The sequence below is a fragment of the Anopheles merus genome, chromosome 3R (genome assembly GCF_017562075.2).
Source record: "Anopheles merus strain MAF chromosome 3R, AmerM5.1, whole genome shotgun sequence".
Lineage (NCBI taxonomy): Eukaryota > Metazoa > Arthropoda > Insecta > Diptera > Culicidae > Anopheles > Anopheles merus.
The window spans coordinates 25,419,936-25,447,473 of NC_054084.1; the positions used below are offsets into that span (position 1 = coordinate 25,419,936).

General features: G+C 46.0%; 3 protein-coding genes across 7 annotated transcripts in view; all 3 read right to left on the reverse strand.

Annotated features, from left to right (window-relative positions):
- LOC121596111 (LIM/homeobox protein Lhx3) overlaps positions 1 to 19,904 on the reverse strand; it is a 42,773-nt gene extending 22,869 nt beyond the window's left edge. For 2 of the 5 annotated variants that reach the window (XM_041920756.1, XM_041920760.1), the window contains exon 1: positions 17,472 to 18,492. In XM_041920756.1, coding sequence (XP_041776690.1) covers positions 17,472 to 17,922 — 451 coding nt within the window. In that variant the 5' untranslated portion in view covers positions 17,923 to 18,492. Of the gene's footprint in view, positions 1 to 17,471; positions 18,493 to 18,574; positions 18,743 to 19,835 lie in introns of those variants that run through there. The other 3 variants (XM_041920757.1, XM_041920758.1, XM_041920759.1) reach the window with 3 other exon arrangements.
- On the reverse strand, positions 6,339 to 8,343 carry LOC121596112. The gene is made up of 3 exons (XM_041920764.1): positions 7,861 to 8,343; positions 6,662 to 7,783; positions 6,339 to 6,590 (listed from the first exon to the last, which is right to left on the reverse strand). The coding sequence occupies exons 1-3, from the start codon at positions 7,903 to 7,905 to the stop codon at positions 6,408 to 6,410; spliced, it is 1,350 nt and encodes a 449-aa protein (XP_041776698.1). The 5' UTR covers positions 7,906 to 8,343; the 3' UTR covers positions 6,339 to 6,407.
- Positions 19,905 to 24,326: 4,422 nt separating the features above from the next.
- Positions 24,327 to 26,420, reverse strand: LOC121596486 (3,4-dihydroxyphenylacetaldehyde synthase). Its single transcript, XM_041921499.1, has 3 exons — positions 26,121 to 26,420; positions 25,792 to 26,026; positions 24,327 to 25,725 (listed from the first exon to the last, which is right to left on the reverse strand). The coding sequence occupies exons 1-3, from the start codon at positions 26,207 to 26,209 to the stop codon at positions 24,481 to 24,483; spliced, it is 1,569 nt and encodes a 522-aa protein (XP_041777433.1). The 5' UTR covers positions 26,210 to 26,420; the 3' UTR covers positions 24,327 to 24,480.
- Positions 26,421 to 27,538: the final 1,118 nt, after the last annotated feature.

Below are 27,538 nucleotides of genomic sequence, written 5' to 3' on the forward strand. Positions count from 1 at the left end.
ACGTTCAAAAGGACAATTATCCCATCGAGCCAATCGCATCAAAAAGGGGTTTTTTTTATGAAGCGGGGTTTATTGTGTGAAAAAAATAAAACAAAACAATTAAATTGATTCCATCGAAATCGAACCGAGCACTTAACCGAGGCACTGCTGCTTGCTGCGACCGCGTGCTGATGTTACCCGGTGGTTGGCGGGAAAACACACACACAAATGGCAAATTTATTTGTTTTATCACTTATAACGCAATAAAACGTAATATTTATCGCTCCGCCAGCGGCGGGATGGGCTCTGTGGCTGGATGTTTCGAAAGCGGTTCAACATCGAGCTATTAAATTACGCTTAATTCGTTTAAACTAACTCCACACAAGTTATGAAGAGTGTGTGTATGGCTGTGTACAACGAGTGGTTCTTGAGGGTTGATCATCCTTCGGTGAAATATGATCCTTCACGCTGACACTGAGCGTTACAAATGGAAGGTGTGAACGAGCGTACGCGAGGATCCTTGTTTCGATCGCGTCCCTTGTTCCCTCATCCCTAGTCCAATGTGTCATTGCCCGGAAGGGCCGTTTGTTAATTCTATTGCCTTTTTCCTCCGCTCGGGGGGATTCGTTTTTTTTTGTACCATAGGCCTAACAACTTTGGAGTGTGCACATGTGCAATAAATAGCTATCATCTACCATACCCCGTTGCCTTTCCGTGACAGAAAAGCTGGAACAGGGTTTTGTGACTGCCTGCCTTTTCCCCGCTGAAAACCAGCCACACGACACAGACACACAACAAACACACAGTAGGAAAAGTCAGCTCAGACAAACACAGCACGCGCTGCGGTGTTTTCGAGAATGACAGTACATAAAACATTATTACGCACTCGGACGGGTGTGACATTTACACGGCGGGATGCCACACCGCCCGGTACCAGCAACACCGGACCGCATACACACATCCGGCAGGAACACCCGCAGCGATCAGGACCTTTTTCCTGCCGTACACGGAATAACAACAGCGACAAAAAAAAGCGAAACGGGGACGCCCGAAAATGGGTTCGTCCCGATTTTGTTGGGTAAATAAAACACGCTGACACACGCGGCCAGTGCACTGGTGCGCGTGACAAGTGGCGGCAGGCTGGCGGTTCGAAATGTACGTTAGCACGGGTTTTTCCTTCCTTTTTGGGAGTCCTTGACACCGAAGTAACCCGTTGAGCGGTGAACGACGAACAGTTTAATGGAGGCGCACGGTTAGCTTGAAAGCGCAAAAAGCAAAAACTCCCCTGCGGTGGACTCCGGGAGGAGTCGTTGAAGTCGTGGCTTCGAGGAGGTTTTTTTTTCTGGACGGGTTGGTGTGCAGCTTCTTCAGCAGGCAATAAATTAAACCGTTTGTGCATGTAGCCATGGGGGATCCGCGAACCGGGTGATGGCACAAATGGTTCCGGTGCGCTGCTGGTGGTAACAGGGCGAAAAATGGACACTATCATAAATCAACGAACGCGCACGGGAGAAAAGATAGGCCGTGAAATGAAATGCACTTTTATGCAAGAACCTGTTTCTTCGCATGTGTTTTTTGGAAAGCAAGAGCAGCACGGCAGTGTGACTTACTTGGTAGGAGAAGTGGGAAATGGGTTTGTTTTTTGGTAACGATAATGATACTTGCTTGTGAGAAATATATCCAGAAGATGTATTGCTCTACTATTAAGCAATGATATCGTATAATAAGATCTTATGAAGAATTGTTACTGGGAGACTATGTCTTTCATGAAGAATTATGACACGGTCTAAAGCTGAATTTTGAGTAACTCTATATGCCCATTAATTCTTCGTACAAACGAGCAGAGAATGAAGTCATCACGTTTATCTGTTAACAATCTGAGGAATTTGATGTTTCTGTTAAACATCAACATGACTGTTTTATTATCGTTGAACTTCTTATCTCTCCAAAAAGAGTTGAAGATGCATGTACAGGAATTCACCCAGGAATTTTTCAGGGAATCTAATCGCCTTAGAAAGCGTGGAATGTCTAGTGACATAGTGACAAAAGTATAAAGAAACATTGTCATTTGATGTTCGAATGTCACAAAATCTTCCTCAGAAATCATAGTACGTACATCTGATAATATAAAAGGTATTTGGAATTCGGAGCAGATAAAACAATTCTGGATAACTGTGTTGAAGCGTTGTGGTGAATCGATGATCCATAACATTCAGATGAAATTTCAAAAATTCAGTTTTGCTTCGAATGCATTTACCATTCCACAGAACAGTCCCCCCTTGCACGTTGAATAACGTTCGTTTATCTAAATCCAGGTTTCTCCAAAAAGCAACTACTCGTGTCTTATTTTTCGAAAATCGCTTCAACATCTATGTGATTCACAACGTCCATGACACTGACCCACATTTAACACTCACATAAACGCTAGTGTCCGATAAGCAGGGCAACGGGGAACCGAATCGACCATCGAATAATCGACCCACTGCGAGTGTCAGAAAATGGGACAAAGCCAGCGAACACCACACCTTGGAAAATGTACGCCACACATGTGAAGGGTAGGGCACACAGACACACATACTCACATATCATTCAATCTACTCGAGCCAACAGCGAGGTGAGGTTATAAATAAAATTGGATACAATCCCCGCTTAATGCAATATTGTGCCGGAAGTGGGTGGCCGGTGGGTGAGTCCGAACTCAAAGCGGCTAATTCAAGCTCAATCGAATGTGGAATCTTCAAACCGGGTGGAAAACGCGAACTGTGCGGGAACAAGGTTGGTGCGCTAACGCTTGCTCATACGTCATTATTGATACGGTTTTGGGGTGATACAGGTTGGGCAGCAATGGAGGATGGTTCAAAAAGAGCTGCAAACCGCCCTTTTTCCCAGACCGAACCGCGCGTGGGTCAGTATGAATCGGGTTTTCTACAATCGGCCCCCTTGTTTCGGATGATAATCGCCGGAAGTATTGGAAAAACCTCAAACCAGAGCAATCGGAGCAGGCGTGCGGGGATGGTTTTGAGCAGCCGCCGAGTTTGCCAATCGATCGATCGACGTTTACAGATCATAAACAAAGCGTTCGCGCCACACAGAGAGGTTGTGGTTTTTGTGTGTTTCTTGTTCGGCCGAAAAGCTGGGAGTGTCTTACAGCATTTGTGTGCGCGTGTGTAGCCGCTGTGCAGTACATAATGTAGAAAATAGATACATTGTAAAACAGATATCAATCGAAATTGAACAAATGATCATAAACATATTTAACATAAATTGTTATACATTTTGATGAAAAGCTTGGTAGAAATAATTGTGCACAATAATTATGTCTCACGGTAACCTAATATACATTTGGTTTGTTATTATCATCTTAATTAAATACAAAAATCCGTAATATATTTGCTGGTTGAACGATGAACGATTACAACGATGAATGCAAATTGTTGTAAAATTTAAACATCGATTCGTTTATGTTTCCTAATTGTTTTGTTTTAAAAGACCAAGGTTGAGCTTTATAATGTCTCCTAAATTAGTGCAAGTCTTGTTTTGAGTTTCATTAGAAACCTAATAACAGGGTTATGCATTGAAGGCAACCACAAAAACATACTTAAACCCCTGGAAACGGTTTCCCGAAAAACTCAAATAATATTATAAAAACGAACACATGGAAAAGGTGTAAAACCTCACCCTCTTAAACAAATTCCGAACTTTTGACATTTTTTGCTATTTATTATAGCACATTCCATTTCACTTTGAGTGTATTGCTTTCCCCAGTTTGGATGACATTTATGAAGTAATGTGTTTCACAAAAAATGCTCCGTTTTTCAGACACTTTTGATATCCACAAAGTCGTGTTTGGTTTTTTTGCCTCCCGTGTGGTGTACATTTTTCTTTAAATTATTGTCCATCTCCACCTCGCCCAAAATCCCTCACCTCGCTACAACCTTAACACATGTGTGCGTGTGTGTGAGTGTTTCTAGTAATGGTATCCCCTTTTTTGTTGGTTGGTTGTGAAAAATACTTTTACATACCGTTCCATTTTTTGTTGTTGCTTCTTCTGTCCTGCATTTTGGGTCGCTCGTGAAGTAAAAACTCGCCCCACAGGACATCCCTCCCAGGCTAGCAGAGAGCGTTTCTCAGCAGACACGCAGGAAACGGAGGTATGAATGAATCTTTGTTCGGGGTTTTTAAGCCCCCTGAAAAACGCACACAACAACAGCAACCGTGCCGGGGAGGGATATCGTTCGGGAGTTTATGACTTTTTGTTTTCGGTCACGTCTCGGTCAATCCGACCGAGGCGTGGTTTATGAGAGGGTGCCGGCGATGATTCTAACGCATCATGAAATATTCATACACGGAGTTTCCATTCTCTATTCTCTTTTTTTACAGAGAAATTTGTTTTGGTTTTGAAAACGGATGTGTTATCCTTCCACCCCGGATTGTCTTGGCTGTCGGAGAAAAAGGTGGATGTCGTTTGTGGTGAACAAAACATGGAACGAAAAAAAAAAATGGCGCAAAACGAAAAGAAACGCGACTGTAGTCGATAAAGAAGGCCACTGCATTGTTTGAGAAATTATGTGAAAGGTTAATATACAGCCGTTGGCTTTTTATTAGTGCGCGTTTTATGGTTTGCATTGGACTTTTTTGTGTGAGAAGATGTTGGGTTTTGCCGGTAGTAATGGAATTTAAAAACAAACGATGTATAAGGGGGGAATGGTAAATAACACGCTATCATTTGTCGAGGAACGGATTGGTTGTGGTACGGATTAAGGGTTGAAAGTCATGCCGCATAACGCTGCTTAATCATGGCGAATGACATATTGTGGCTAATTTAGTAATCATATTTTTTATTAAGTTGGGATAAGGGTATGGAAATAATGAGTTGAAAACATAAAAATCTTTTGTTTTTAAGTGTGTTTGGCAGATTTAACTTTAGTTGGATTGGAACTTCATTTAGTGCATTTTGGTGATTTATTATAAATTTGCAAAATTGTTATTAAACTAAAAATTTACTACAGGATTTAATTTTTTAAACAATTTATAATTGTTATTGCTTACATATGTCAGTCTCTCTTGCACGTCTTAAAATTTTCTTATTAACAACTGATGCTTGTGGTTTACATAATACTCCTTTTCTGTAGTGTTGATCAAATTACGCATAAAAAACCTACTTCTAACTGCTTCAGTTCACAACAAGCTCCTCTTCAGCCACCTAATTTACAGATTGAAAAGTGAACGATCTCTTGAGCATAATCACCATTCACGACGCATCGCTAAACGAAAACAAATCTAACACCCTCCAAACCAACGTCAAGTTGGCTCCTACTGCCTGCTAACTCACCTCACAGCTCACAAAATACAAAATAGAAAACCTCTCACCATAAGGACTCGCCAACACTCGCGTAACAAAAATCCTTCCGATGAAGTGAACGCAAACAAAGGGAAAACTCTTTTCGCTCCTTGCCTTCCCTCGGTTGGTTCAGCGAGTTGGTCTAATTCGTCCTTTATATCGCCTCACTCACTCATTGTCACCCACCCATCGATCTCATCACACACACACACACGCGACATCCATCAAACCAAATTCCAGACGTTTGGTTTTTACCGTCATTCAATTATTCACCGGCTTTTTCACTTTTTCCCCCTCGCCCGGTGGGCAGAACAGGGCAATGGGGAATGGCAGCGTGTGGCAAAGCTAAACATTAATCCACGTGCACATGGATGGGCAATGTGTGCTGTATAGTATACTGCATGTCCGTAATAATGGGTTGCTTCCTTCCGCTATTTTGTACTTTGGGTGTTGCTCGATGAAAGGATGTAGGGGGAAATAGGAAGCAAAAGAGCCCGACAAGCAACAGCAACAACAGCAGCAACAAAAAACAACAGAAAAGGGAGTAGTTCCCCTCGTTCCATTTTCTCGGCACCACCGTTGACCGTGTTTGGCGCGACGTTCCCGGAGAATGCATTAGGATATCATTATCGAAATAAATAACCACAGATGGTGTACGGTACGGTTAAATGGATTCTTCCTCCTTCACCCCCCTCGGATCCAACCTTTATTGGGTGGGCGAATGAAATATACGGAACAAAAAACACAGGACAGAATGGAAAGGAGTCTCTCTGATTTACGCTCCCCGGGCGGGTGTCTGAGGGCCAGACAAGCCGACAGAGAACAATTTGTTCGTGTAAATTTTAATTGATCCAGCGAAGTAGTTCCGTGACGTTGTGCGATTGGCATTGTAATCGTTTTTTCCCCGGTATTTAAAATCAGCTATACACCGCCCCGTTTTTATTGAAAAGGAAGAGTTCAATGAAATGAAGTAAAACAATGTCCCAAAGGAACGATCACGTTTGACTGATCAGGTCGTTAGAGTCATTCAGTTGTATTAATTTATTTTTTGCAGTACGTTAGCGTTAGGTTATAACACTTAGATGTATTAATAAGTCATTTTAACACACTTGTCAAAGTTGGCAGACATATCCAACACTTGTACCATCTCGACCTCGTATTTTGAAGAAATACAGCTGAGCAGCTGCTCTCGGTACGGCGCTAAATCAACCGTGAAAGCTTTCACCGCATCTGTGCTTGCTTTAATCAGATCCACCGTCTCGCTGTAGACCTGGGAGAAAAGATGTATAAAAAAGTGCGAATTAAGAGACAATTACCATGAAACTAATCCTTTCTAATTACCAAAGAGCAATCGCCATCAGTACAAGCGATCGCTGTTTGCAGTCCCTCAAAGATTTCACGCTGAAGAAGTCCAATTTTCTGACGATAAACCATGGTCGAGTCGTACAGAGGCGCAGTGGCTTCGTTCGAGCAGAGCGCCACCGAACCTAAACTAGCTCCAGCAACTGTTTGCGTACGTGGGACCAGATTCAACACACATTCGTAGTGCCGCACGTAGGGGCGCAACATTTCTATGCCCGACGAGTGCAGCCCGTACGACGTGTACAGGATGTTTTGTACGACTTCTCCGAAGCGATCGTTTCCTTTGCGCGTCGTCGACTGTAGATCCTCGAGTGTGGTGCGAATAAAGTTGTCTACCTGGTCGTAGAACTCTTCGGGTGCATTTTTTACACTCTCGGGAAGATGCTCTGGTGCTCCGGTGCCAAGTATGGTTCGAAACAGCTGACGTCCCTGTGACGCTTCGTCTTGAAACCGCGTTGATGCCGTTCGCAAGGCAGCACCGTACAGTTGATTGTAGGATCTTACGAGCTGGCCAATAGCCTGAAGCTCTTTCAGTGCCGTCGCCTCCATGTCCGGTGGAAAGAAAATGGCTCTTAGATAGTATTCTAGCTTTTCGACGCTGGAAACTATGTGCACTGCCACTGTCGCGACCATTGCCTGGCTGGTGGCGCCTGACAGAAAGTTATTAATTGCCCGAAGATCATCAAACTCCAGAGTGACTTTTTCGAACTGCACCTTCTTCAAGTGCTCGCTCATGGTGTGCTTCAGCTGCTTCATATCGGGCGTAGCGCTCTCTTTCTCAAAGTACTCAGGAAAGCGGAACTCAGAGTCACACAAGCTGTGCTGGATCTCGTCGAGCGCCTCGGCTAGCTGTTGCATTTGAAAGGTATCATTCGCTTGGAACAGTTCCGTGATCGTCTTCGTTGCATTTTGGGCAACGTTAAGAGAGCCACGGACACTGTGTAACGCTTCGGAGACATTGTAGGTAAGTGGTAGCTGCGTTTCCAGTGTCACTTCTGACAGCGAGTGTGCACTAACACGAAGTACATTCCGAAGGTACTCCAGCGTTGGCAGATAGTCGAGCGGGTCGGGCAAGGGAGCGGGGAGACACCCGCCGGTACACTGTAAGCAAAATGGGATGCAAACGAACAGGGTGTAACGATGGTCGAAAATTGAATCACCTGAACCACTTCACTAACCACTAGCACTAGCACAACAAGAACTCTTCTAGGGAAAACATTCATCTTGGGGAAGATCTCGACACCTACTGCACGCGTTCCAGCACACAAGTACAAACGCTTGAGCCGTGCGCCAGCAGTTTGACTCTTTTATATCTTAACACAAAAACTCGATTGCATTTCGGGCAGCATTCCGTTGGGTGTACCCAACATTGCACAACGGTTTGTTGTTCCATCCTGCTGTTTGAATAGTTGCAACATAGCTGCAACCGAGTGCACCTGTTTAATCTGGAGCATACTTTGTGGGAGCACCTTGTCGAACCGGTGTCGATCTCCGGGGAAATATATCATCGTTAATGCACCGTCATCTAGGGGGAGTGATATGAGCTACGCTAACTCCGTAACACGAAGCCAAGCCTCCACGGGGCAGTGTTGTTTTAATACCGATGCAGTACTGTAGCGATACAACATAAGCGATAAGCGACCGATAAAGGACTACTGCATTGAACTCCGGGCAGCTTTACGCTTAGGTACGAATGGTCAATGGGTACTGATAAATCGAGGCAAAGGTTTTAGTGGGAGTTTTTGTTTGGGCTGGAAAAAATGACAGTTGAAAGCTCATGTCGTTGAAAGTACTAATATTGCGATTTATTTCATATAAATTGCATTCTATCAAAATCATTTCAATATTTCACAGTGCTTAATTTTGCTCCAAAAACATACCGACTCATCATCTAGTCTAGCAATTTAAAGTCTATCTTTCCTGAGCACGTGTTCAACGAGCTCTCTCTCTCTCTCTCTCTCTCTCTTTCGCTTTCTCTCTTTCTCTCTGTCTCTCTCTCACACTCAAATCGAGCAGGTTCCCCTAATCAAACGTCCGCACGTCACGGTACTTCATATAAAGAAGTAAATGCAAATAAGATTTATGAATTGGGTAAATATTTGCGCTATTGCCACTCCTAACGAACCAAGTGCAAACAAAACAGACGCTCTTCGGCGACTGAGGTTTGCTTCGAAACGCTATGCAGGGAGATACATGCAGACCCCACCTTTCGGTGTATTTTCGTGTTTTTGCGTCGCTCCAGTTACTCTCCCGACGGACAGGAGCTACCTGACATCAAAGTAAGTGCCAAAATGTTTGCACAAGTGTTTGTGTGAGGTGAGGTTGCATTAGAGCATCAAACCAACTCGACAGACCACAACAACGCACAACTGGAAAACTGATCCATTTTCCTAGCATGACAGGCAACCGAACGCAAAACGCACCAGTGGCACCAGAGCAAATAGTGTTCGTTCATTGTGGTGGTTTTATCAGCGGTTTCAAATACCTGTCACCATCGGATGATACTTTGGCTTAGTTTTAATAATTCATCTCATTCATTCGAACAAATGGTTAGCTACACGGGCCCGGGAAGCGACTGGAAGGCGGTGGTACGCGATTAGTTGGACTTTAGTGTCCGGACAAGTCAACCCATTGGATGCCAACCTAAACCATAGCAGACAAGTTGGTGGTGCCGTGTTTGGTGAGACGGGTTGGTTAGCCGCTTTGTCGGAAACGCAGTAATGTGCCCGTAAGGGGCAACGGTATGTCAGGTTCGGTACAAAAAATGGAATGCCTCGGGACGCCATCCCTGCCAGCGGTTTGTCATATCCTGGGCAAGGCAAAACACACACATAGAAAATGGCTGCGCATGCGAACGTTGTATGTTGCTTTTCCCCCATCTCGTTGGATCAGCGGGTGAGATCCGGGCGTTGGAACCGGAAACGAAGCTTACTATAGGATGTCGGACGACCAAGCTGTCAGGAACGCGACGGGTAAATTCAACATGGCGTTGACATCTTCCCTCGGGACAGGCGCGTCTGGACGGTGTAAGAATGTGCGTTTTTTCTCTCTTTCGTTTACAAAACATTACATTGTATTAGAGAACGCTTCAACGTTTAAAGGTTATAGAAAAGATCAGACTTCAAAACGAATTACTAGCGATTATTCTTTAAACAAAACATGGAACCAAAAATTCTTCTACGCAATCAAGTTTAACCAGCAGCTATTCAAATTAACTAGTTTTCCAACAAATCTTTCCTAAGAGTCATCTCGTAGAACACAAGAACACTCACATTTTTGCCAACGTAACAAAGCCAAACTCTCGCAAGGGTCGTCTTTTAGATCACCTTCTGCAGAACCATATGGTCATCAGTCGTAAATCGTCGGTGTGCTCCTGATTTATGAGTGACATTTGGCCGCTATCGTTCGGCCAGAGAATACCCCTACCATCCATGCACTTATGCAACGACAAAAACACTCATCGCAAAAGGGATAAAAAGCGGCAACGAACCCAACCTTTTCCCCAAGGGTTCAGGTTTCAATGTATTGGAAAAAAATCCATCCCAACACCATACCGACACGCGATCAAGGTGCAAAAAAAACCAGCTAGAAAGGTAAACCAGGAACAGAACGAAACACTGGACACAAGGTGGTGGCTGGTCATCGCACATACACACATGAGAAATATATGCAGTACACACCCTAAGCGCTGCTAAGAGGTAACACAGCACACTCCCCTTTTCGCGTGGCAATGGATAATTTTTCGGATGACCCCTGAGCAAGGAGTCAGCACGCGCGTTCGTACACAGACACATCCTGAACGCTCATTAACACCGGTAGTAGTGGAAGGTAGAACAGCGAAGGCAAATAGTGTGTGAAAAGACAATAGCAGCGTAAAATAAATAAGTACATTGATGTCTAAATAAATTGAATTTTATTTTCTTCTTCTCAGAATTTCTTCAGAATTTCTCTTGAAAGAAAATCATTGTGATAGAGTCTGATAAATAATCATTTATCTACAATATAGTAAAGAATTTGTTCGAAAGGAATAAAGAGCATCATCCGAACTAGAATATATTTTGTTTAGTAATTTAAAAAACTGAAATAAAACAAAAGATTTGATCACAAATGGTGTTTTTGTTTAATGTTGAATCTTTTTCAAGGTACTATCCAGGCTTTAGCCTATAAATGGCACCACACTGTACACAATCCCGTACGATTTGTATTCATTACCCTCCAACCAATTATTCCACGTTCAGGATGTATCTTTTTTTTCCTCTCTACCAGGGGACCTGACCTTGCAGTCTAGCAACTACCTACAACTTCCGTGCGCAAAGGACGATTAATGAGTCAACCCCTGGGGTCGGTGTACGGGATCGGCTAAAGCTGTAAAAAATGGTCTGCAACGCTATAAAACGCATCGGCCCGTAACCAAGGGGTGGGGGAAAAGGCAGAAAATGATGCTACCGCTTTGGAAGAGTCGCAATGGATACCGTGCCGCCGTATCGCTTCCTTCCGGAACCATATGGTAGATGGAAGTGTGCTGTCTGTTTTTGTTTTCCTGACTCCGAATTCTTATGCTAATCGTCTGGTTTAGCATAGCGGAGAGTGAGTGTAATGCGATCACACAGGACACGGCAGCTTTGAGAGATGCCCTAAATATACAGACGCACCTCTTGAAGCTCCGTGTACTTTACCGTCTTATGTTACAGCAAGGTACGGCACTCAGGTTAAATGGTAGGCCATAAAAGGTAAGATGACAATTGGAATGCTTGTAGATGCAAATGGATAGGAAAAAAAAATACCCAAATCAATCATAATCCAGTGCAGTGTTAATTTTGTCTTTCTGTTCTCAAATCTTTTCCTCTTCGCATTCACCATGCTCATGAAGAATCGATTCAATTCCCATCCAGCACTAAACAAACTTTTCCCACACTTTACAAACGTTTTGAGCTCATAACAACACCAACTACACCAACCGGAGCAGCGTAATTGCATGGGAAGTGCCACCGGCTTGCCCAACCGCAGGACCTCGGGTGTGTTGGGCTTTCAAACTGCGCGACGAACTGTATCGGTTTGCCTTTTTATCGCCCGGCTCGAAGTCGGCCTCGATTGCCTGCGGCGCCCGTGTACACGTGCCCGTGAAAATAGCGTATAAATGAACAATGGCCCTCGAGACTCGATAAATATTATGTTTCAAAACATCCGCCCGGTAACGGGGGTTGTGGACACACCACAGCGCCGTGCGTGTGACCACGCGCCTACGGATCATGTTCGCGCGCCTGCAATGTCCTTTGCCTCAAAAGCTTCAAGAAGGGCGTTTGTTGTTTGTTGCATTCATTTTTTCCCCCTTCCAAGTGATCTATGCCGAGTGAAATGGCAAAAAGAAACGTGTTTCATGATGACGAAGACAAATCACACCCCTTTTCCGTGATGTTTCAGGCAAACAATTGGGAAACAATGGCACTTTAGAGTGCTTTTAGGGTGTGTGGTAGAGAAAACTATTTTCTAAACAATCTATGCAATGGAATGATACATAAGGAAAAGTTTTTCAGCTCTACAAAAACATTGCCGGGAGATAGGGATGGACAAAAGTTTTCCCCACCAAAAAGTGCTGAGTGAAAAGCCAAACGCCCCAATCTTCTATTGTCTTTTTTGGGCTGTATTAACAAGAAGACATGCAAAAAAACTCTTCAGAAATAAAATAAGGTACAACAAAAAACGAAACAGATGTTGACAATGCGTATCGAAAAAGGCAAACAATTATTGGCAAATCGGGCAAGGACAAGGAAGCAAGGTAACTGGAAAAAATCAACTACCACCACCAGCAGCACACGTCCTGGAGGCGAAAACTATTTAAACAACCAGTTTTCACACATTCAATTAGAGGGTTGTGGCTTCTCTCCGTCCAAGCTACGAAATGCACGTCCACACGTGGTCACGTGTGTACACAGGGTTTTCCTTTCCTTCGTTCGCCTATTTTTTCCCACTCCAGTGGGAAAACCGACGTTCCGGGGGTCGAGTGCGTTAATTCTCGTCCATCGATCCGGCCCTCCCGGGGCTGTTGATTTTGCGTTCGTAAAAGTGGTCAGCCGTTGATGGAAGAAGAAATAAAACAAACCTCTCGCCTCGGGAGCCTCCAGCTGGTGCTGGTAATTGTTAGTACAGTGGTTGTTACCGGAAACTAATGAATGCAGCGGCGTCGGCCACGTGGCTGCAACATCCCTGCCGCGAAGCGTGTCGATGGTTTGTGGCAATCCACATTTTCTCACTCGCTCGATTTTCGTGATTTTCAATTTCCGGTACCCTACACGGATGAAATCTAAAAACACTTGATCACGGTTGGGTACGTGTGGACGAAGTCTTCTTTTTTACGTACACTCGAAAACCCGTGTCGTTATTGAGTGCGAGCTACAAAAAAAGAACATTCAAGGATCAGGTGGATTATCCAGTTGTTGGTTATCGGAGACGTGGTGGTGGATTTACTGGCTACAGAGTAGACGACGTTTAGATTGCGTATCGAGTCAACACCGTAGACAACGGACCGGTTTAGCGCTGCTCGTGTCCACCACTGATAAGACGCTGTGGGATTAGGGATTGTACAAAACGGGTATGGCACACCGGAATGCAGTTTTTGGGTAGCTTAAAGGTCGCAAAATGGTTTATATACGAGCTTTCTTTCTATTTTTAAGATAGTCTCAAGAATAATGTCAAGAATAGAAAGTTAGACTGTCAGCTTCCAAATATAATTCATATGAGTGTCTCTAAGAAACCTAAATTAAATTGTTATCTTAACTCTGATGCTTCGTTTGCCTAATTGAATTTCATCCCAATTGGTCAGCAATCCGTGGCAGCTCAATCAAGTGCGCCCTTCCCGATTTGAAGGCTGTCAATCGAAACGCGACTTCAATCTAAAACGATCGCCACTGGGGTGAATAAATAAAGCGCTTCCAGACGTCAGCTGATAACAGGTTGCGAGCGAACAATTGGGCAATAAATCAGAAAACATAATTAATACTTTCATCCGATATCGATAGCTCCGTATAATCAATCTGAGCCTTATTGACGCTGTATATTGCCTTGCTCACAAGATTGGAAGGGGTTCAGGCCGCAAGAGGATGTAGGCATGCCTTCAGCGACCCAATTCCATTGGTACTTCAATGGTGGCGCTTTCCCGTTCTGGTCCCAAACAGTCTGGGGGTTGGATCGAAAAACGGTGGCAATAAGAAAATTTGAGAAATTAAACTACCTCACAATTTGGGGCATGAGGAAATTCCCTTCCAACGATTCTATTAGCGTTTGCGATGATTGAAGAGCAAACATCACTATGACAATTGTGACAAATCAATAGCCTGCATGACTGAATTGCTTCCCAAAAGCCCAACACACATCGTGATGCATCCAATTTGCTTCCCGTCCTGAGTGCACTGGAAGTGCATTCGACATTTCACCAAATTATCGAGATTAAACCTCAACCCCTTTGGGGAGGGGAGCTTTAAAATGCATCAGTTTAGATGGTTCCCTTCTCCCGATCTCTTGTCAAATAGTGGCTCCATTTCATGCTGATCGAATTGAATATTTCACCAAAACAGTCACCAACCCCGGTCGGTTCCGGTGAGGAAAGGCGAGCGGTAAAGGCAAATAGCCCATTTGGTGGAGTACACTGTGTGTACGATAGTTTGTACGATCCATCAAATTGATTGGTTGACGATCTATGCGAGCTGTGCGAAGATGCGGACGTACACGCGGACAGCAGCGCGCAAGAGCAGCCAGCAATCGGCGAACGATCTGGACAAGAGTGCGTTTCGCTTGTCAGGCGTGCGACGGAGGCGCCACGAGCCACCGATTGCACAAATTTCATAAGGGTGCCTCCAACGTAAAGTGACTACGTTTTGACAACCCTGGGGCGGGGTAAGACTGACCGTGCCCGGGCAGGTGCACGGTTGAATCCCGCGACCGGATCCATGATTGCCGTGGACGAGCAACAGTCGGGAGACTCATGGAGGGAGGGTCCAGTAGTCTCGATCCCCAACCGCCGTCCGTGCCGAAAGGTTCCGGGACATCAATTAGCGGTGGTCGATCCCATCCATCAAACGGTTGGCATGTTATCTGATAGACGCCAGGCAGGCACTGGCAGGCAGTCACAAGCGCAGTGGCGCTGTTAGACATGTTCTAAGAAGTAGAACATCGTCTATCGGCGTAACTCGGCCCATTTGCTCAAATGTTCAAACACGCTCGGGAAACAGGTAACCGTGTACCGCTGTCGCCACCAAACACGGTTCCTTTTATTTTGCAATAAAACGGCACATCACATAATGGCTGCGCGGGCCGTGTAGCTGCAGTGTGGAACGCATCTCACAAACCATTTGCCATTTGCTGGTATTGCACCACCGTCATGAGTCGCCTGCATCGGAGGAGGAAAGCAAAGATTTTATTTCTGGTTGCTACCGGCTGCTGGACACTTCCGGCGATAAGGTACCATACCATGAATTTTGACGTTGATTAGAGGTTAAGGGTTTTTTGTTTGGTGGAGTGTTGTTTGGCATCTCCCCGACAGTGCAACGAAAACTGGCACGCGAGTAACTGATAACCTTTGGCCCTCGATCGGCCGAAGAGAGTCTTAGACCTCGGGACGATTGACATTTACTTTCCCGCTTTCCGAGGCACCGAGAAATATGCAAACATTTTATTGCGCTTTTTAGCCGGTATGAACGTTTGAACCCCGTATGACCTTCATTACCGAAATTTCGCTTGAGACGGGCTGGAATTCGTCTGGCGAACTTTGGCGAATGCTTTGGAACGTTTTTTTCTCCTACTCACTGCACACATCGCATCCGTTTGTTTGATTTATGTTGGTGAGGTTTTGCCGAAACGGTACGCTCTAGCGATTTTTGATTGGCCTAGGTTTTCTGCAATCGCGTCCTATGTCTATTGATTCCGAAAAAACGCTCAAGAGTGATAGTTACAGTTGCATGCAAATCGGGGAATTGAGAATTTAATAAAAAAAAAACTGTCATTAGAACCTACACACAACAATACTAATCGTAGTATTACGTAGGTATTTCTAGGAAGTGTGTTTTGATCGTGATAACATCGTCTGAGGTGATCCTTATCGAACGATCTTGCTTGACAAGGGACCAAAAACACGTGCACTATTGGAAAGATTTTCCTGGCCTTGGGTGCGGTGTGATAAAAGATCTCTGGTACTCTCGAAAGAATGTCTTAGGGCAGCTGGAAAACGTTGGAGTCCTATCGATCACATACTTTCGGTAGTTCAATAACTACTCTGTGCAAGATGAATAACAATAATCTGTGCAAGAAGAAGAAAGTGAGAGAAGAGAGTGGTGGTACATGCGATCAGATAGCTCCCGGGCAACTTTGTACTTGATACTTGATAAAGTGATGGGAACGAAACTTTTTACTTATCTTACACCGTTTGCTGTAATGTCGCATATCTTTTCCACACGATCGGGTGGGGTGCTGGGCACGACACCGATACGGTCGTTTTGTAAAACGATGCGTACCCAAGCTTGTAGTAGCATTCAGAGATGAGGAGATATCAAGAACGGTCCACGCGGGGGTCCCAAGTTTGGACCGGAACTTCGGCAAAATACCATGGCTCTATCGGTAACTCAGGTAACTAATACCTTCCAAGACGCTAACACTGCGCCGATGCAAACAAACGCACCAACTACAAGTGTTCAAGGTTGCTCGGTTACGCGGTGTACTTGAGCGTAGTGTCTAAGACTCGGCGAATAGTGCTATTCGTTGTTGTTTGTACAGCTCTCGATACACCAAATCCACCGACTACGGTGCTGTGGTGTAGCTGCTGAAGTGGCAGAATTGGTGGGGGGGGGGGGAGAGCATGTAATCCAACCAGGGTGGGTCCATGGTTCCCGCCGGGTTCCGGCGCATGTGCCGCTGGATTGCGTTTGTGCACTTTTCGCGCTCTGCGACAATGTTCCACCGGCGCAAAAAGGTTGTTATCTAGTGCAAACAGACAAACACGCTGGAGTAGTAGATGCTGACGCTGTCATCGCTTGGGTCGGGATTATCGGTGCGAGATTTGGGCAATATTAGCAAAGCGGCTTCCCATCCCAGTGCTACCATAGGCGAAGGTCAAGCGTAAATGTTCTTTTAAGCTACGGTACATAAGAGATAAATACAAAAAAAACATACGTTCGGTAATATTATTGACCGACTAGCATTCAATGGACTCCCGAACTGGTTCCAAAACTATGTCAAACCAATGACACTCGGTCATTTACCGATAAACATCCGTCCGTCAATGTCCCAAGTCGGCAAGTCGCGCTCTAGTACCACAGCAAGCACGTTGCCGATAGATCTGAGAATTGAAGTTTGAACAAGTGGAACTGTCTTGTATATGTCACCGGTAGGTCCGATAGCGCGGATATCACCGGCATCATCATCATCGGTTGCGCGGTTCGCGTATCTTCTGCCCCACAGCGCGATGGCTAGCTGAAGATAATCGAACAACGGTTCAGGAACGGTGGAATGCGATTTCTCGCTTACGCGTTGCCTAACGTTGCCCTTTTCGGGGTTAGGGGAACCGAACCTACTGATGAAAAAATAAACGATATCTCTTTCGGTGCCCACTGCTTCTTACAACTCATTCCCACCTGGTTGTTTTCTCCATCCCTCAGAAAAGGTAGCCCCCGATTTAGTAAGGCTTTGATTTGAAGATCCCCCAATGGTGGGTATTGATTTTTATGGCCCCGCTTAGTGCTTGTAGCGACTGCGACTAGCCGTGGATAGTCTGAGGGCGCGTTTATGGCGGGCTTGAACTTACCTTCGAGAGCCTTGTTACGTGATATCAGTGCCAATAGCATTTCGGGATTTGGATGATGATCCCCGAGAAGCTCCCCGGACAGGCCGGCGCCGATGGTGGAGCTTTGCCCGTGCAGTGCCGGAAGCCCGGTAAGACTGCCACCGCTCAGGCTACCGTGTCCGTTGCTGTTGCTGCTGCTGCTGCTGCTGTTGTTGCTACTACTGCTCGCACTGTTCAGCTGCAGTGATCTCGTTGATCCGATGGAAAGTCCACCACCGTCGAGTGAGCCGATCGTACCGAGGCTTGTCTGTCCATTGGCCATCGAGTGACTCAGCAGAGATGAGTGGCCGGACCCGAGGGACGATGACGAATGTGGGAGCGGTAGCATCATGGAGGAGGGCAATGTCATCTGCGAGAGTGACATCGCATCGATACCGAGTGTCCCGCCGGCAGAGGACACGCACACAGACATTGAACTGGTTGCTGGTTGGCAGGAAGGATATTTTTTGACACTGTTTTCAAGCTTTTACAACACACGCGATTCTTTTGAAGTTTTTTTACTTTTCTTTTATTTATCACTTTTCACATCGTTGGTTTTGACATTCACTAAGCACACAAACACTGACTCTGTTGAAAGTTTTCAGAAACTTGATAAAACATGTTGTACAAAAGAAATGCGCACACTCAAACACACGAAATTCCTTCTAAAGTTCACCCAAAACTGACACACGATTCGTTCCGTGAACGAAAAAGACCATCTGCACCGGACCACTAACCAACGGCGACTAGATTGCAGTGGTTGCGTCGGTGTACACGAGGTGCGTGTACGTTGCAAAGTTGCAGGAACGAAGAAAAAAAACAACAACAACAACACAACCACCCCCTCAAACGTCACCGAGCTGGTTGGGGGGTTCTTCTACTTTCGATAACGACCATCCATGGTACACTTCTCACATACAGGTGAAAGTACGGCTCCTCCACAAACCGGGGGTAAAGTGCGTGAAGGAGTTCGTCTTTCGTGGTGCCCTACCCGTCCCGTTTACCCCGAACCGTACGGGTTTTATCACTTTGCTCATGCAACGGGTAGCGAAAAAGGGTTTGGCTGCGTACCAAACCGAACCCACCGTTGTACCACTTGTCGACCGGGAACCGCGAAACGCACTTGTAGAACGCACTGCTGCTGCTGGTCCCGAAAAACCAACCGGCCCGACCGAGAGACTAGACGACGCGACGTATAGCCGTCTGCGAAGAGTGCTACCGAACACCCGTGCACAGCATAGAGCACTGTGCCATTGGCACTGTGGTGAAGAAGCGCCTGCTTATCACTTTCGAGACCCCGGCACCGCCACCCTGCCCAAGTCCGCGGTACCCAAGACAACCCTCCAAGACAACGACCGTCGCGCGACGAGCTGATTGGAGCGATTTAGAAGTGTACCCCCGTAGTTCTAATTTGTGTATGTTGTGTGTAGCGTGGTTTTTTGCTGTTGTTGTTGATATTGTTGCCTCCACTGTCACCAACTGGGCGCTATCGCAGCAGGCCACGGTAGCAGCAGAAGCACAGTATGTACCGGTGAATCTAATCGCTCGGAGGACACACGCTGTCATTACGCACTAACGGCTAGGGCGACCTCTGCAAGCAGCTCCCCGAAGGGGGTCCTACTAATTGCGGACCTAATGGGGTAGTTCGCGGAGTGATAGTTACCCATAAAGATATCTCGTTTGTCTGTATCTCGGGTAAGCCCCACCTTGAACATTCTAATGAGGTTCCTTTCGCTTGTTGAAGAACAACTTCTAATGACGCTCTACGCGGTCATCTCTCAAGACACCCAATGTCTATGCGTCCCCCTTGGCCCTACAATAGCGATAACCAACTCCCTACAATTAGTATGCAAATTCTAACACTTCATTTACGGTCGGCTTAGAACATAGTAGTAGCGCACTTCTTTCCAACCACAAATGCAAATGGGCGAGCCGTAAAACGCGAGCTAATTTCCACGAATCTGACCCCGAGTCCCGCGAAGCGTCGGGGTATGATCGTTTCCTAACCACAAAACGGCACACGAAACCTTAGCTGATGGACGTGAAAGTGAAAGTGCCGAATCCCGTCGGCAGTAGGGCGAGCCCGGGAAAAAGTTTACCAATTAAAAAACATTTTCATTATGCGCGAGTTTTCCAACCTTTCCCTCCCCACACCCCGTGTAAGGCTTTTAATTGGCAAACACACAGAGCAAACGGAGCAGCATGTGCGCGCTGTTTTGTTAATGCCTTTTCTGTGCCTTCCTTTTTCTCTTGGGCTGCTTTCTTGAAGATCCAACACCTCGCACATCCCCGTCTGTAGAATAAGCGCTAGCAGACGACGCCGGAAAACACGCGTACAAAACTAACCTCACAAACACGGCAGCGGACGACGGAGCCACGCTGGATGGCCCAGCGTGCTAGGGCGTTAGGACGAACTGTTTCGCTAATTCTGTGTCCGTTCCGAAAAGGAAGACCAGCGAACAGCGTGTGTCTTCCATACCACCCCCCCCCCCCCCCATTCTGAGCTTTATTTGACCGTCATTTTGTGTGCGTCACGGTTTCTCCCAAGTATACAGCAGCAGTAGCAAGAATTTCATGACTCTTTTTGCCTTTTTTTGGCTTCTCCCGCAACGTTTACGAGTTGGTTGTCGAATTTTCACGGCTGCGCATTTCGGCACAGCGATGGTGGTCCCTTTTTTCCCCCGGCGAGGTTTTTATCCGGACTGGGAAGTGTGGGTTGGTGGGCAAAAATATCAAAAGAGCGGATCGGGCGACACTGGTTGGCTTCGGAGCGTTCGGAGAGATATGAGGGTTTTTCTTTCTACGCTGTCCCTTTTCTCAGTCCCATGGCCGAAAGGGAAAATGGGTAAGATTTCCTCCCCACAACTTCGCTTTCCCTGCAGTGCCTTCCAAAGGAGTGGAGATGTGTAGATGTATTGGTGTCTCTCACCAGCTCACCTATACAAACAAACACACCGTACAAAAAGGCTCCACCCCCGTTGCCAGGGGCGATGTACCAACACCAGCGCAACAGTGCGTGTGACATGAAATCCGCACACCAATACAGAGGTAGCTTGGAAAAAACAGTCTTCCTATCTAGCCGCTATCTGTCTGTCTGCGTGTGTGTTTTCTGTGACATCGTTTTGGGGTGTCGGGGGGACGGAGAAAATCCCCCTGAACGCCATTTCCATGCGTCACATACGCACACACGTACCAGGCGCAGAGGCTGGGGTATGCTAATGTTGTGAATAGTTTTCCACACATTACGCATAAGCTTTCTCTCTCTCTCTCTCTCTCTACACGTCAGTGTCATGCTGCGCTTGTTGGTTGTTGAAAGTGTCGCTGATAATACCGGAGCGTCCATTATCCTTTCACCATGCATTCGTAGGATGGAATGATTAACACGACAGACACGTTCGACTGCTCTGTTCCTGATAGCTCACTGCCAGTGGAATTCGAGAGGGTTTTAAGGACAGTGCGTTGGGGATGGAGTACAGCAATAGACAGGATCGCCCCAAAAATCTATCAACAAAAGGTCGTACTCACTCGGATGGCCATGGTTGCCGAGTTCGGGTGGCGAATGTGCGTTGAAACCCGAATTATCATGCCGGCGCGCGAGTCCGCTGAAGGATGCTGATTGATAATCGGACGCTATTAGTAGGAACCGGTGCGAGTGGAATCTTTGTTTAGGTTAGCAAAGCCATTGCCATTACCCTCGGAAACGTTTCATTGTTGTGGGTAGGGATTTTAGCCGCATCAGCATATGTCAAGTCGGCATAGAAAATGGAATAACCAATACTTTCCAAGTCGCATGGACAGAAGAACAAAGCATTGATGTGATGACACCAAAAAATTCAAAATAAAGCAGAATGTAATAGAGTACATATTTCAAAAAGATACTGAAACTGTGTTTTTTTGTTCAATATCTAAATATCATTTCGAGTTTTATTCTCAATTAGAATTATGTGACTCTACGAGACACGATAAATTAGTTCCAAAAAATAAAAATATTATACAAATGTTTAAACTTACAAGATCTATCCTGATTCGTCCAAGCCGTCCAAGTAAATTGAAATCTGGATAATAGAAATGAAATGATGATAGGTCCCACCTTTTAACCCAATAGAGTTTTGAGAATTGAGAGATGAAAGTAACTTTCAGATAATATTACTTTTAAGGCTGGTGTATAGAAATAACATTAGAGCAAATTGGAGGCATTGGATAAAACTCAGAAGAACTCACCGAGTAATACACACCTCCAAGATGATCAACACAGTTCCATCAAGGAAAAACGGGTCCAACTCCATCGAATACAATGGTATTTTTCTCATTTCTCCGAGTTAATTCTCTAGTTCTGGTTGATTAAACTTAAAAGCAAACGAATACCTAGCGTTCAAGTGGTCGTGGCGGCCAGAATGTGAACAGGAACGATATAAACAACTATAAGGAAAATAAACGAATATTGAATTATTGAAATCCGACCCGCATTGTACCTTAACTTCTTAAATCCGACTCTCTGAGTTTGCCGACCCCAGGACTTGATGATTATCTCGCCGATTTCAAGCAAAAATCGTTCAACGCCTAAAGGTATGCACTGTGATGTTTTTAGCGCTGGTTCGGGCGAGCTTTATGATGGATCGAGAACGCACGTATACTAAACTATTTTCTTTAGTATAGAAATTGTGTAAAATACTAATAATCTAAAATAAACTAATGAGTTAATTCTGAGCACACACCTATGATAACAAAAGGTCTATTTCTTGAAAAGCTTCAACTTCAACCCGTTTTGTTATGTTTCTTTGTTTTAATATAAACAATTTTGAATAATACACTACACACTAGAGTGATATTTGATTCACATTCACGACATATGGTTTTCGTAAAATGTTTAAACCAATGCATGCTTGTGCGTCAATCTGAATTAAAGAACTCCACTCTATCCTCAGCTACCGCCCGGGGGACGTTTACTAAGGGGGGTTTTACCTGTAAAATAAGAAAGGATACGGGGTCACTTATTTTTTATCCTTACTCTTACTTCACCGAACCTAGCAACAATAACACAAAAAATACTTTTCAAACCGTGCATACAAACACATTTTGTTCCCTGTTCGGTTGATTCTGTGTGGTGACCCCGGCATAAAGGGGAAGCTATCCCTGCACGGCATTAACTATTTGCACAGAAAATGGAACCATGTTGACATTTCATGTGTACGTTGGAAGCGGAGCAGGGAAAAACCCCTGTGAAAAGGCGAAAACATTCTTCATCTTTCTGCCCGCTCCACGGAGCTTTTTTTGTCAATCGTCATGGCGACCACCGCTGCCGTTCGTTCCAGCGTGCCCCAAAGCAAACGCAGTAAGCAGGGTGGATAATGCTTTACTGTTTGCGCACGGTTCACGTTTTATGGAAAGTTCAACTTACCTTGCCATCCTTCGAACTTCCTTCCTACTCCCTCAAACTCCCAGAAACGATAGCCTGGTGGTGGTGGTGGTAGTAGTGGAAAAAATGGAAGTTCTCAATCATTTTCCAAGTGAAGCTCACCAACCGAAGAGAAAACCAACCTTCTTACCCCCCTCTACGGCGGTTGTGCGGGGATACAGAAGGAAACAAATGAAAGGTACACACGCTCGTGGGTTGTTGGTTGGGTTGGTTGGTTGTGCACGGTTGTGCTTTTATTTTGCTACATCCGTATCGCCCCCGGGGGAGAGGGATGACTATTTGCGCACCGGGGAGATGTGCATAACTCATGCTGTCGTTGGGGTGTGTGTCTGTGAGCTGAGAACAACAAAAAACCCTCACCTCAAAACCCCGCACGATGGGAAAGAGTTGGGAGGTTTATGGTGCTAAGTAAAAAAAAAATGAAAACCATAAACGTGAGCTATAAGTTTTAGAATGTACTGATTCCATTCACTTTTAAGGAGGAGAGAACGTGTGAGCAATACAGGAGACACACACATCATCGCACCCAACATTTCTGGGTTATGTTGCAAAGTTAGAGCAAGGTTTCTATTTTTTCTATGTTTTTTTACGAATCGTTTAAATTGTGAACCAAAAAAAAAGAAATGAAAGATGGCCGCTAAAGCCCTCGTACGGTCGCTCACTTTGAATCTAACTGCGCTCCCCCGGTGCGCCATCTACCAGAATGAATGAAAAATGTGCAGATGATTTGCAGAAGTTTTTCTCTTATATTTCCCTTCGCATTCCAGCATGTGATAAAGTTTGATTTTCCTTCACCATTGCCCCTTTGCCATTTTTCCTTTTTTGAGGCGAAACCGAGGGTACCTTCCTCCTGGACGTGGTGAAGTTGAGGTGAAAACAAATGAGTGCCCATTAAGCCAAGAACCACCCCGAGCCGAAAGATTACTTACTCTTATTCCGGGTGCTGGCTTGGTAGGCTCGCCCTAGATGGCCCTTTTTGGGATCGGTCACAGAAACGTTTGCTCGCCAACGGCAAAGTTTTCTTGTGCGAGGAAGGTGGTTTTTATTATGTATTATTTGGCTTCGGCCAAACAGTTCAGGCCACGTGTGTGGGGCACACAATGAAAGCACCAAACGACACAGTGCTAGAAGCATACATACATAGCAGAGTCGCTGACATTTCTGTTTGAAGGAAGTTGATGGTGGCGTTTTGTTGAACAAATGAGGCATCTTTTTTGAGAGAAAGGGGAACCATCGCACACTACTAGATTGTTGCTCATCGCAACGGGCGAACGAAACGCACCCACTTGTGTCACATAAATAAATAAACAGCTCGCACGGCGGCGCGTTATACCGAGTGGGGATATGTTTTGCTTGTCGCGTGAAAGTGATGAGCAGCACATTTGTTTTGTTTTACATTTCTTTATTTATAATTTGCTATGTTATATGTATAAAATAAGCATTCTTTATTGCATAAACACATGAGTCAAACAAAATTTTGGACACAACCAACACATCCAGAAAGGTTTGATGAAACTTAGCTAAAATGAAGGAACTCTTAAATGCTACTTTCTCTTTCGCGTACAATTATCAACCTTACTGTCCCTTTTCGTTCGAAATCACCATACCGGTTAAGCTTTCCGTGATCTTACCGATCTCCGAGCTCTTCTCGTACAGTTTCGGTTCCACCGGTTCGATCGCCTGCTTTGTCACGTTCCGATTCTCATCTTCACCGAGCAACAAGTCCGCCTGCGATCGTACCTCCTCCCAAGCGTACTCAATATCATGCATCTGCGGATCGATACCGCAGATCATGAAGCGGATAATAAACTTACCCTGGTACGTCGCAGGTATCATAAAGATCTTCTTCCGCTTCGTAATGTTCTCCAGCAGCTGCTTCGACCGTGCATCGTCTCCCTTCAGCCGGAAGCAAACCAGAGCCAGCGTCGAGCACAACACCTCGAACCGATCGTCCGTCCGGACATACTCCTCGAACCGATTCGCCAGCTGTATGTGGAACCGAATCAAGCTCCGGATCTTCTCCGCACCCATCGTACGCAGCGTTATCCACACCTTGAGCGAGCGGAACCGACGACCGAGCTGAATCTGCCAGTGCCGATAGTCCGGCGCCTTACTATGACCCTGGAACTGATGCTGCAGATAGATCCGATCGACGCTGAACGATTGCGTTACCGAGCCCGCATCCTTAAACCACATCGCGCAGCAGTCGAAGTTGACGAACATCCACTTGTGCAGATTGAAGTTGAGCGAGTCGGCCAACTCCGCACCCTTCATGATGTGCGTGTACTCCGGCAGACAGAGGGCCGCACCGGCGTACGCTGCATCGATGTGCAGCCAGATGTTGTGCTCGTTGCAGTACGGACCAATTTCGGCTAGGTTGTCGTAGGCGCAGGTTCCCGTCGTGCCGAGCGTTGCGACACAGATCACTGGGAAGAGGCCCTTCGCTACGTCTTCCTCCACCGCCTGGATGAAGGTTGAACCGCGCAGTATTCCAGTTTCATTGGCGGGTAACAAGCGCATCTTGATCGCACCCAGAATGCCAGACTTCTCGACCGCACTGTTGCTTTGATCGCTCGTGTACGCCACCAAGCGTCCGCGTATGTCCGCCTCCGTCAGCTCGGGATGCTGCGTGCGCAAGCGACGAACGGCTTGCTCGCGGGCTGCCAACACAGCCACCAGGATGGACTCGCTGGCCGATCCTTGGATGATGCCACCGCCGTTTCCTTCGTCGCAGTTGAGGAACGATTTCGGGAGATTCAGCAGCTGTCCCAACCAGTTCATCATGATCACCTCCAGCTCGGTACAGACGGGGCTGCAGATCTGTGGAAAAGTTGCAGTTAGAAATATTGGATTATCCAAGGATTTTATGACTTTAAGATCACTTACCCAACTGAACCCAACAACTCCCAGCCCGGCCGCCAGCGTTTCGCCCACGATCGATGAGTAGGACGTTTGCGATGGATAGAAGGCGTGAAAGTGGGGCGACTGCCAGTGGGTAAGCCCGGGCAGGATGCACCGTTTGAAGTCTTCCATGATCGTTTTCCAGTCCTCCGGTTCGTTCTGCAGCTCTCCCGGCAGCAGATCATGCAGGTAGCCCGGCTCTACCGAGGGCAGGACATCTCTGTTGGAAACGAAAGCACAAGCACACCCATATACAAACACCGTTTTGTTTCAAAAACTAGAGGTGGCACTGTTTCCCTCTCATTTGAACGCACCTGTCCCGGATGTTCTCCAGATAGTCCGCCACAAAATCAATGGCCGCTCGGCCAAACTCACGAAACTCATTAATGTCCATGTTTGCCATGTTCGATGTATCTGTACTCACAGTTCCACTTGAACGACACTCACAGCGGGAGAATGCACTTTACACAGCTAGACGAATAGTACATGTAGCACACAACACACTGGACACGGTTAGAACGGCACAAGAACACCTCCCAAAGATTGCACTGTCGCGATCGCGATCTTCCTGCCGGGTTTTCACTCCGTTTCGCTGTCTACACTGGATCGTACCTTACCGGAGACTGAGGATCTTCGGCAAACGGCAGGGCTTATTTATGGCCAACCCCTACCCTTCTTGCCAAGCGCAACGCAATGTGGTAGGAGCAAAAAGGGGAGGTCTTCCTACAGGCTAGCGACACCAGAGTGTTGTTCAACAAATCCCTCCACCAGTGCCTTACCGCAGCATCAACATCGGCAAACAAAAATAAGGAAAATATCAACAACGCCTGGTGTGTGTGAGTGTGTCCCCACCATTTACGTTGCGCTGGTCGCATCAACTCAAGACAGAAGGGTGGCGTGTCGCACCGGAAGACCCGCGTTCGCGTAACGGCGCTGCGAAAGAAGGGAAGAAAGTTGACCCTTTTGACGGCATTGGTTTTGGCTTGCATTCTGAAGAGCATCGTTCAAGTGGACTTAAGTGGGCCCGTCCCGACCAACGTCTCCAGACAGGTTGACCGGTCATCTACCTGTCCGCATAGGGCGGCAGATCGGAGAGGGAATTCGAGGATTTTCAACAAGTTATGAAATACGGTGCGGAAAGATATGCAACACCACATAATAATATCGACATGGCGAGAGATATTATAACAAAACAAAAAAACTGCTCATCATAAAGATTCGGCGCTCATTAAAATGTCTGCACCGGGTGCCGTTTTGCTGGGTCCGGTGGAGGCTGGAGACAGTCCGGTCGAGAATTGCCGGAAAACTTTCTATCCCCCGCCTGCGTGACAATGGCGTTGACATGGAGAGGACATTGTTGAGGAGAGAGAAAGATAGAGAGAGGAGGAGGAGGAGGAGGAGGGCTCGGTTGTATGCTAATTGATTGATCTCCATCAGCGTCATTATTAAACGGTTACAGGCCGGGGTCCTACCCGAAGAAGCAGATGAGCACCCTTGGCACAGTGGTGTTTGTCGGTGGACAGAAAGTCGAAGATTTCAAAGATTAAATTTTTTATCGTTTTTAAACATCATCCCTTAATGAAATATTGACTAATATAGGCAATACTTTAGGTGAATAGATTTAGTAAATATTTAGTAAGATATTTTCGAAACGCAACCAAGAAGAGATGTGATGAATCATCCACAAGATGTTGTGAGCGTGATCTTCAACGTACGTGGCAGCATTACAGCA